Source organism: Ochlerotatus camptorhynchus, unplaced genomic scaffold, assembly GCF_037179485.1.
Source record: "Ochlerotatus camptorhynchus isolate MF236.1 unplaced genomic scaffold, CSIRO-AGI_Acam_v1.1 ptg000535l, whole genome shotgun sequence".
In the NCBI taxonomy this organism is placed as follows: Eukaryota; Metazoa; Arthropoda; class Insecta; order Diptera; family Culicidae; genus Ochlerotatus; species Ochlerotatus camptorhynchus.
This window is the reverse complement of record NW_027041018.1, coordinates 273,909-284,970: the sequence shown is the minus strand read 5'-3', so window position 1 is coordinate 284,970 and position 11,062 is coordinate 273,909. Positions and strand designations below refer to the sequence as shown.

Genomic DNA, 11,062 nt, shown 5'->3' with positions numbered 1-11,062 from the left:
ATATGATTTTTCATATGAATTTCATGGACCTCATAATATGCATATGGTGGGATTTGCTGCTATGTGCTCATAGGAAAGCTATGTGTAAATCACATGGATTTCATCCATTAAATATGTGATAAATTTTTTAAATGTATTCCCTCGGTAGAGTTGACGTTTAGTTTTTTTTGTTTTTCAGAACAATCACATAAAAAATCGGTGATGACCCATTTTTTATTACTCGAATAAGGTTCATTTACTTTGATGCATTGTTGAAAAATTCATATGCAGTTTTTTTCGACGCATTACTTTAGATTGCAAAAAGCTCGCGTCATTCTACACTTTTTGCTATTATACACAAAATGACGCGAGCTTTTTTGCAATCTGAAATGATGGGTCGAAAAAAACTGCATTTGAATTTTTCGAAAAAGCATCAAAGTAAATTGAACCTTAACAACTAATCGATTATTTTATGCTCAAGGGTGAATTGATAGTTATTTTATATCACATTTGGAAACTCGGAACATGGAACTGCAAATCGCTCGGCTTCCCGGCTTGCGATAGGTTAATCTATGACGAAGTCGTAGCAGCCGATCAACACGAGGATGTGCAAGTTGAGGATTAAGGGCCGTTTCTTCAACTACAGTATCAGCAACGTGCACTACCCACACGAAGGGAGACCCGACGACGAGAAAGCGTCTTGTAGATAGTCAACTTCGTGCGGCGGCGAATTTTATTCGACCGGAGCGTCCTCCGGAGCCCAAGTCTTTGCATTTCTCTGCTGGTATCACCAGTGAGCCCACATCGATTACCTCGATTTCGTTACCGTCAATCTGAACTCGTTGTCTTGCGTTCATGTATTTTGTCTTCGATGTGTTGATGGCAAGTCCAATCCGCCTAACTTCAGCCTTCAGTCTGATGTACGTTTCCGCCATCGTCTCAAAGTTCCGTGTCATGATGTCTGACATCGGCGAAGCCAAGAAGCTGGATGGACTTCCTGAAGATCGTGCCACTCGTGTCTATCCCAGCTCTTCTGGGCCCACATTGCGCATCTCGAAACGAAAAACTTTTTCATGCAAGTATTCGTACAACAAGTGTTTCGTTTCGAGATGCGCAATGTGGCCCCTGATCACACCTTCTAACGCGATGTTGAATACCAGACACGAAAGTCCATCATCTTACCATAACCCCCTTTGAGATTCAATGGGACTCGAGAGTGTCCCCGATACTCGAACAAAGCACGTCACTCGATTCATCGTCGCCTTGACCAATCGCGTCAGTTTATCCGGAAATCCGTACTTGTGCCTAATCTGCCATAGCTGATCTCGATCGATTGTGTCGTATGTCGATGGGAAATGATGATGTATTAGCGGTATTTCTGTAGAACTTACCGAATCGCGAATATTTGGTCCGTGGTAGCGCGGGCACTCATGAATCCCGCCTGGTATTGCCACACGAACTCTCTTGCAAATGGTGACAGGCGGTGGCATAGAATTTGGGTGAGTACCTTGTAGGTGGCGCTCAGCAGTGTCATCGAACGGTAGTTGCATTCAATCCAACTTGTCGCCCTTTTTGTAGATTGGGCATACTATACCTTCCATCCACTCCTCCCAAATCTTGGCAATTACCCAGTGCAGCGCTCTAGCCAGTGCTTCAAGAGTAGCTGCGCCAAGCTGCTCTTCCGTGGGTAGTGCAACTTCCAGCTGCTGCGGGTAGTCCTGGGCAACTCCGGCGTCCCGTAATTGCTCAATGTTGGGTCGTGGCGTTCGACTTCGACGGATGTGATGCACGGAGAGTTCGACTTCGACGGGAACACGACGGAGAACGGTAGATAGACACATAGACTAATACCGATTCTTTCGATCTGGGTGAACAGTAAGCATGGAGAAGTTAACTTACACCTAACGCAGTTCCTGTTTGGCCATGGCTGCTTCAGGAAATATCTGCATCGGTTCGGATACGCAGCGTCACCCCTCTGTCCGGAGGAACGTCGATGAAACGCCGGAACATGTGGTCTTCGACTGTCCAATGTTCGAGGCAGTGCGAAGAGAGATACCCGTCCTTAACGTGGAGAATGTCGTCGTTGAAATGTGTCGAGAGGAGGGCACTTGGAATGCCGTCAGCAGGGCAGTGACACAGATAAAAAAAACACACACACAGGATTAGGTTAGACGTCGATTAGCTGAACACCATACCGTATGGATTACTAGGTCGATCATCGTTTAACCGAAACTGAATTTTCAGTCATACTGCGGCATATGTCATCGGTATTTTATGAATTTGTATAACAAACAACGACTGCACCCCCCTGGCGACGCCTATGTTGGGGTGTTCTAAACAATACGTGCATTAGCACGTGTCCGTAACTAACCCTAGCATTCTGTTTATTATTTATTTATTTATTTCATCAACCGATGTAGACTAGTACAAATACATATACAAATTTGTTTTTCTTAAGAATATTAAAAAATATATTGTCAGCTATTATATTTTTACTTCCTACGAGTTATGATTCCGTATGGAGTTAAAATATTGTTTTAGTTTATGCCGAGACATTGAAAAGTCAATGGTTTCGCAGTATTGATTGTAAGACGCCATCATGCGATTTAATGGCCCAAATTTTGCATAATTTGTGCGATGATGGGCTACGGCAAATAAATTTCGATTTCTGAGTTGTCGAGTAGGTACATAAAAATTTAATTTTGATAAAAGTTCTGCTGAGTTAATGCGCTGCGAAACGATATCGTTTACAAACGAAACCATTGCATATTCACGACGCTCTTTTAATGTTTGTATGTTTATAAGCATGCAGCGTGCTTCATATGATGGAAGAGGAAATGATGTCCAACCTAATTTACGAAGGGCATATAATAGAAATTGCTTTTGTACTGATTCTAATCTTTCTTCGTGCGTGATTGAAAATGGAGACCATACAATGCTGCAATATTCCAGTATTGACCTCACATAGGCAATATATAGTGTTTTAATTGTGTATGGGTCCTGAAAGTTATAGCAAAAGCGCTTGATAAAGCCTAGCATGTTATTTGCCCTGTGAATAATTGTATTGTAATGGTCTATGAAAGTTAGTTTGGAGTCTAAGATAATCCCTAAATCCCTGACTCTTTCACATTTTTCTACATTCTGATTTCCTAATTCGGGTAGGTCATAAAATCTATCCTATACGCTACGGGAAAAAATCATATGGCAATATTTTGAGTGGAATGTAGAGCCTTCTGGGTCCGGATAGAGAAAGCCGCTGTGAGAAGGTTTCCCGAAGCAAGTCGTAACGATGTCTGATCAATGTAAGGCAAATTTAAGGTCTATGTCGATCCAATATCGGGTTGATGTTGGGTAAATTTTGGGTTTAGGTCGGGTCAACATCGGGTTGAGGTTTGGTAGAAGTCAGGTTGGTGTCGCGTTGCACAGTGGTCCAGAATGCAGATTTAGGTGGAATGATATGTTTTGAGCCTGAAATTGAAACTTTAGACTAAAAGTCTCTTCTACAAAAGTGTTCCTTATAGTTAGGCCCTCATTTTTATGACAATGAATTCTAGGGTGGTTCCTATTATCATTAAAATCAAAAATCTAACTTTTTTGTTTGAATAAATTAAGGTATACATTTAACTTTTTTATTTGAAATTTCTCATGAAAGTTATCTTCTAGAGCATTTCAAAACTCCTTAAGACGAATGTTTTATAGCCGAATTTGTTGCCTGTATCTCTTCTAATAAAAAAAGATATACCCAAATATAGTAAATAATACGAATAAATTCAAATTGATTTTATACGAGTTTAAAAAATAACGTACCTCCAATTTTGTCATATTATTGAGAATAACATACGCCCTTTTAAATGCCGTAAGAAAACTTTTTTTTGTTTGCCCCAACCAGAGATATTAACATTTGAAAAGTGCATATTTTTAGTATAAAAACGTCAATAACTCTTGATCGGCGAAATATATCGACAAATTTTGTGCAGCAAAAATTTGCGCCTATTTAAGATCTAAAAGTTATCTGAAGACACCTTTGCTGAGAAATTCTAAATAAGAAAACTAGAGCAAAAAACTGTTTTTTTTAAGAGCCACCCTAACTCAATTCAAGAAAATAGCTCTAAATCGGTCAATTTAAGAGATACAAAAAAGTTGTGTTCAACAAAGTTGCTTGAAATCAGCTCAGCTATAACTTTGCCGAAGAATGTATACCTTAATTTATTCAAACTAAAAAGTTAGATTTTTTATTTTAATGATAATAGGAACCACCCTAGAATTCATTGTCATAAAAATGAGGGCCTAACTATAAGGAACAACTTTGTAGAAGAGACTTTTAGTCTAAAGTTTCAATTTCAGGCTCAAAACATATCATTCCACCTAAATCTGCATTCTGGACCACTGTGCGTTGGCTTAGCTTTTCCACCGGAATGTCGACCCGAGCTCCGTTTATGTGTAGGTTACACTCAATTGAATGATGTCAAGCGTTTCTCTTTTTTTTCTTGATTTGTTTTCCGTCGATCTAGTTTTCCGTGCTGAGCACCAATGCTACCGACGCCAGGGAGGCAGCTTCCACACCAGGACCCTACATATCGACTCATCAACTCATGAACCGGGTACCAACGGCTTTACTTCCCTTCCGAAGGAAGACGTGATCAGAGATGTTATGCCTCAGAACATTCCGGCGGCGCTGACTGGGATTGAACCCAGGCCTGCTGGAGTGAGAGGTAATCACGCTTACCACTACACAACCGACGCCGCTTCTCAATTGAGAATGATCCATGCCTTCGTCAAATGACTAAGCAACTGATATCACCCATTCGAAGGAGGTCCCCTTCTTGGTCCCTTTTGATAGCGGATAGCTGCTTTTCTCATTTTCATCAAAAATGTTCAATTGATTTTGAGAATTTACAGCACTGCTCGAGGGAGATCCAAAGCACTTGCCCGTCATTTCCACGGTCAATCGTCGAAACCATCAATTCAACGGCGATGGCGATAAATACATCAATTGCATCCTTGTGTTTCTTGATCCCTGTTTAAGAGTAAGGTCATTTACCCTCACACTAACTTGAATCCCACTCTCGATCCTACTGATCTTTTTTTTTTTTTTTTTTTTTTTTTTTTTTTTTTAATATCTTTATTAAGGAGACTTTCAGCCGTTGGCTGGCTCGTCTCCGTCCTACTGAAATATTCAGAAGCTTGATATGATTGTATTGTAGATTAGGACACGAAACTCTCGGAGTAGATAACACTCATTCTCTTGGTTTAGATCCTTTGACTACGAACTGTACGATAGGAAATTGGATATAATTATTACAAAATCTACCGTTTACTACGTCGCCGTGGGCGATGGTCTGCGGGCCGTTCGCATCCTTTGTATATACATATATATATAATTTGTAATAAATAAACATAGACTGTAAACTTCTGTTAAGCAGGCACCACACGGGCAAAAATAGTGATATTTGTGATATTATGTGAAATGTAGGTAAAGGTTGTGATATTGTTACAAAAGATAGGATTGTAATGTCAAAACTTTACATATTTTATTATGATCAACATTTTACGACCCTTTCATGTTGCCACATATGTCGTGCAGATAAATCTCCCGTCCATCTGTTGTCATTATCTGAAAATGAAACGCATGAATTTTAACTCGAGAAATAATTTATTGCTTTTAGTATGTTTGACTGGTAATAAATGCCACTTACCACTTGTTTGTCTGTTGTTGCGAGCAGTCTGCGATTGCAGGAATCAGTTGCAATGTAATCACTTAAATAACTTTCATGGCCGGTTTTTAGGTCAATGAATTTTGCGTTTCTGTCAGCTCCAACGCAAAGTATCTGTCCTTGGTTGAGGAAATGAAGCCTTGAATTAATCTGGTTTGGTTGTTTGAGGAAAAATAGCTGATTGTGGTAAAAAGGTACCGGCTCTGCTTCCCTATGTTCTTGGTGACTGTTAAGGGGGTTATTATCAACATTACCACTTAGTGGATTAGCAAGGCCGTCGGCATGACTGCTAGCCTCATGGTACAACTTTCGTTCATTTTTTACTATATTCTGAATTGTGCATGACTTGTTGTTTAAAACAGGACTTAACTTCAAATTGGAATGAGAACTGTGTTGTTTTGCGTTATGCACGTTTGAATCGTTCTGGGTAGATGCAATGTTTGAGTGTTTGGATATTCTCATGATTTTAATTGTATTATCCGATGCAAGCATAAACATGCATCCTTTAGCTTTTGGATGCTCCTTGAAATTTGTTATGATATCTGAAATCAGCAAATGATTAAAAATATTTAGTCAATTGCTTGAATTGAACAGTACCTTGATTCTTCAAAATAAGAGAAGCTTCCTGCTCATTACAATTGACAATGATGATTTGACGATTCAACAGGATAATTGCTTTATTGTGACAAATAACCATATCGTTGCTTAGACCTAATTCATCTTTAGTATGTTCGTCCGTTGAGTTATTTTTTGAGTTCAATAAATCTTCGAGACTGCCTTTTTGAAAGCTATTTGAAACAGAAAATTGATGTGGTACTAGTCGTTTTTGGATAGAGAAGAGCTTCAAAACGTGTTGCTGAATAAGCCTTAAGTTGGCATGATGAAAAATTGTGTTTAGATTTAGATCATTGCCGGTGTCTGATACTTGATCTGCCCTTGATATTGACCATGTTACAAGTACACCTGATACGAATAGTGTGAGGACCTGAAAGTATTATAGAATATTAAAGATTCTGGTAATGTGTTGAGTGAACGATTAATTAGCATAATAATATCAAGAACAGCATTTGAAAAGAGCATACAAGCTTTTTGTAAACAAACCTTATGCCCTTTTCCAACCACCCATATTACACCAACGCAAACCATCAACATCACCGGGGAGGGAAAACTTACCCCTTCCCGATGATGTTGTTGGTTTGCGTGAGCGACCCTCAGTTAGCGACAAAAGGTTTGTTTACAAAAGGCTTGTATGCTCTTTTCACATGTGGCTCTTCATATAACATCGACGATAATATTTGGCATGCAATACATCTCGAGTACCTTAAATAAGGTGAATTAAATTACGTGCCTCGAATTCTCCACGCAATGGCCCCCATTACGGCCGTTGAGACTGACTATTTACTCAAATTCGCACAAACTAAGGGCACTGCATAGCACAAACGAAGTGACAGACGGAGCGGCTCGTAAACTCGATTGTACTAGCATTTTCTTCAAAAGTACTAGAACGTTTTGGTTATATTTATTTCACTCTAGTAAAAACTGAAGTTCATCAAAAAACATGACAAAATGATATTGGCGATCTAACGATAACATAAAGCACCACTTGTGGAAAATAGGAGAACTAAAAGAATGATGATGGGGTTGATGGGAGAATAATTTTATAATGCTTTAATGTTACGAATAAAGAATTAAATAAATAAATTTGGTCATGCATACGGGGTTGGAAAAGTCTGTAGATTTAAACTAAAACTTTTCGCCACGAGGGCTATTGTTAGATCACCAATTGGAAAATCAAAGTTGGCTCCCGTGGAGAATAGAAAAACTATGAAAGTGAGTGATGATGATTTTCAAAATTTTCCACCGGGAGGTATACGCATACAATCTTAAAATGTTTTTTTTGCAAATTGAGCTTTTTTTAAATCTATGTATACTTCTAAAAATCTGAAAATAAATTATTTTTTCTATATTAGGGGAAATGTATCTGTTGGCCTATGGATCTAAGATTGGGCCCATCGCTAAAAATCTGCTATTTATCAATTTTATCTAGATGAACGCGTTATTGGGACGTTAGTAATGGATATTTTTAGTTGCTATTGAAAATTTAGTCGATTGCTGAATTTATGTATGGGCCCAAATTGTGGAACTTTAGGCCGATATTACCTGCATTTCCCCTATATGTCTAATTGAAGCCCTTAAGCACAGACAAACAGACATAACACATTGAATATTTCTCACTGTAAAACATAGTCGCTAAAACATTACCGCCATCTGTTGAATACACTGTGATGGGTACTGGAGATCTGCCAAACCATCTCCTCCACCCCCATAAAATGTTCACGTGGTACATATATGGATAGCTTTTACTATACCGTTATATGCGTAAATTTCCCTCATTCCATAAGAACAGCAAATAATATGGAACTGTAACGTGTACAACGCTACACAGTTAAAAATTCTGAATTTTAATAGTGATGTAAACATTCATTCACGTAAACTTGTTTTTCATTTCACTCAACCGAGCAACTTGTAAACAATGTTGTTTAAAAAAATGGGCTTTTGTATGCAATATTTGCTACATTGCATGAAATGTCTTAGATCTTTACATGATATATTATGTAAACTTATATGATATGTGACGCTCCATTTATGTGCATCATACTGAACAGAAATTTACACTACTTTTTTCGAACTGTGTAGTAATATTCGTATACCTGAAGTGAAATTAAGTTACTGCAACCGTTTCCTGAATTTGCTGTTCGAACTGCTACAACGCTTCCGTAGTGGCAGTTTTCAATATCGTTAGTCAGTATAGGGCTAATGAGCTGAAATGGAGAAATCTCCTGACTACTCTCAGTGATATTCCAAAGGCACAATGTTCTGAAAAAAAGAAGTTATTGTAGTTAACAGTTACTTTTTATTTTATAATTTAAAATGTTACCCATCGGCCGTTCCTGCTACGACGATTGGACCAATTCTATCAGTGCACACTACAGTGCTCCAGCATGAAAGAACGGCTTTAGGCCTAACGCAGTTTCTGGTATCCCAAACACTGACTACATATCTATGATGTGATTTTTCTACATTGCACTCGTGAAGCGTAAGGAGCACATGGTGGGAATTCACGTCAAAGTGTGCAGCAGTTACTGTACTGTTGTCCGATAAGTTTTGTAGTTTTAATTGTACAGTTTTGCTTTTGGGTTTATCACAGCTCTCAACGTTTCGTATAAGTACATTTTCCACCACTTGTAAGGATTTTTCCAAAAATTTGCAAAGATCACCAAAGCTGCAACTCAAATTGTTAGATAGCCGTGTTTTGTTAATAGTTTGCATTTTGCTGAACTCAAGATTTATTAGAAAATCTGAGAAAATATCGTCTTGATGAGAAGTGGTACCTGTATCGTGGAAATTTTCTTGTCCTACACCTAACTTCTCTGTTGTATATCTGTCTGGTTCAGTATTCATGTTATTGAGGCACGATATAGAGAACTGGGGTGGATATTGAATCCAACAAGATTTACGATAGATGTTGTCGGTTTGTGTTTCACATGAATTGGAGTTTGTTTCAGTTTGGGTTTGACTTTGTACACCCTTTACCATGCCATAGTTCTTGACAAAGTATTCATACGGCGCCGGTTCATCTTCATACAGCTCGAATGCCATCGTATTGAACGAAATTTTATCTAATATGTCTGCATAACGCTTATGCAGCAATTTACCACTGTTTGAAGCAGGCTGAGTTTCAAACAAACCGCTATTCATACCAGAATCAGGCTGATTGTCATCTTGCTTCGATGAATTGCCAAATGTGATACTGTTATCGTTGGTCGTTAGCAATCGCTTTAATTTCATTTCATAGTTTCCAGAGTCTAGCTTCTGTTCGTTGCTCGTTCTTGATTTTCTGTGCTCTTCATCAGAACTGAACGACCCATCGGTATCGGTAGATGATGATGAATCTGATGAGCTAGATTTATTAGAAGGTGCAGATAAAGAGGAGGATTTTTTTGACGATCCTGATTCAAAATCAGATTCGTATGATTCAAACTCTGAGTCGTACTCGTCCTCATCATTATCTGTTTCAACCACATTATTGGCAATCTGTTTTTTGGCACTTGAAGATGAACTCCGTTTATTGTTTTCAAACTGAATATCGAACGCGATAGGTGGTGGCTTAGCTTTTTCTTTGCCAACTTCATCTGTAATTTGGGGAATATTTTTCATTACTGTGACTTCTTCTGGTTTCAACGTTCTGGTACGAGTTCGATCTCGTGTTGTTGTTGATGAAGTCAATTGTTCCTTCGTTGATTTAGGTGCTGCCTTACGAGCGCTTGGTGGAGAGAAAACGGTAACGTTGAAGTCTCCAGCTGATGGTTTTTTAGTAGCATAATTTGAATTTGGAATTTGAATTTGTTTTCTACTTTGATTTAGACTTGCTTTAGGATTAGTTTGCGTCCTTGGCTTGACAGCATCGCTTTTATCCTTTTTCTCAGTTCTGCTTGCAGTCGGTTGTGATGACTGAGGAGGTACTTTTTTAACGTTAGATCGAGTGCTTGTTTTAGGCACCGGTTCTGTTTTTTTAACTTTCTTATTTGTATCTTGATTATCTTCTGGTTTCAGTGCGGTTGAAGGGAGTCTTTTTGTCACAGTAGGTTTGTTAATTTGTTGTGTAGAAGATTTCTTCATGGTTACAAATTTAAAGTGCTAGAATAGTGCTGAAAATAAAAGGATGAAACATGTTTGTTAGAGACTGTCTATTCCTTTCAGTTCTATGCGATATTAACTTTAAAAATAGGATGAAACAGTGTTTCCTGTATCTGATGGATATAGGGTAAAAGCATTATAATTTGCCACCCAAAACTGCGTATAAGTTATATCATCAAACTGCGAATAAGTTATATCATCAAATTTATAGAAATTACATTTGTTTTGCATTAATCGATGTGTTGAAAGCGAAAAAAAGGTTGATACATGCAAATAAATGCAACTTCTTAAACGGTTATTTGTTTCAATTATCACCTCTACTATTTAATTTTCGCCACTAAACGGATTTAATTTTCGCCTCATACTCAATAAATCCAGATATTCCGGTAAATGACATTTACTGAGCTGGTAGCGGGTATGTGATGTAATAATAGTGACTTTAGTGACTAAAATAACGAAAATAGTGACCAAATAGTGACTTTTAATCAATAAAAATGTGACGAACAGTGACATCTATTAATCGGATTTTTTTCCCCAATATTACGTGGATTGCGATTTCCACTTCGAGAAGTTTTATAAGCTCACAAACCCATCATGCGCGTTTCTCATGTTTCTAAAAAATAAAACAAATGGTTTAAGGATCCTATAAATTTGATATCGAAAAATAAGTA

At 38.1% G+C, this 11,062-nt stretch overlaps 1 protein-coding gene across 1 annotated transcript; it reads right to left on the bottom strand.

Moving 5' to 3' along the window:
• Positions 1-5,441: 5,441 nt before the first annotated feature.
• LOC135713102 (uncharacterized) lies at positions 5,442-10,373 on the bottom strand. The gene is made up of 5 exons (XM_065236209.1): positions 8,632-10,373; positions 8,405-8,570; positions 6,291-6,678; positions 5,676-6,235; positions 5,442-5,593 (listed from the first exon to the last, which is right to left on the bottom strand). Exons 1-5 carry the CDS (start codon positions 10,371-10,373, stop codon positions 5,528-5,530), a joined length of 2,922 nt encoding a protein of 973 aa, XP_065092281.1. The 3' UTR covers positions 5,442-5,527.
• Between the last annotated feature and the right edge of the window lie 689 nt (positions 10,374-11,062).

Excerpts from the sequence above, each read along its gene's own strand:
- LOC135713102 (XM_065236209.1), bottom strand. The coding sequence starts at position 10,373 with ATGAAGAAATCTTCTACACAACAAATTAACAAACCTACTGTGACAAAA. Across the intron at positions 6,679-8,404 it reads GTAACTTAATTTCACTTCAG|GTCCTCACACTATTCGTATC; the intron begins GTATACGAATAT and ends TAATACTTTCAG. Across the intron at positions 6,236-6,290 it reads TCTTATTTTGAAGAATCAAG|ATATCATAACAAATTTCAAG; the intron begins GTACTGTTCAAT and ends TGCTGATTTCAG.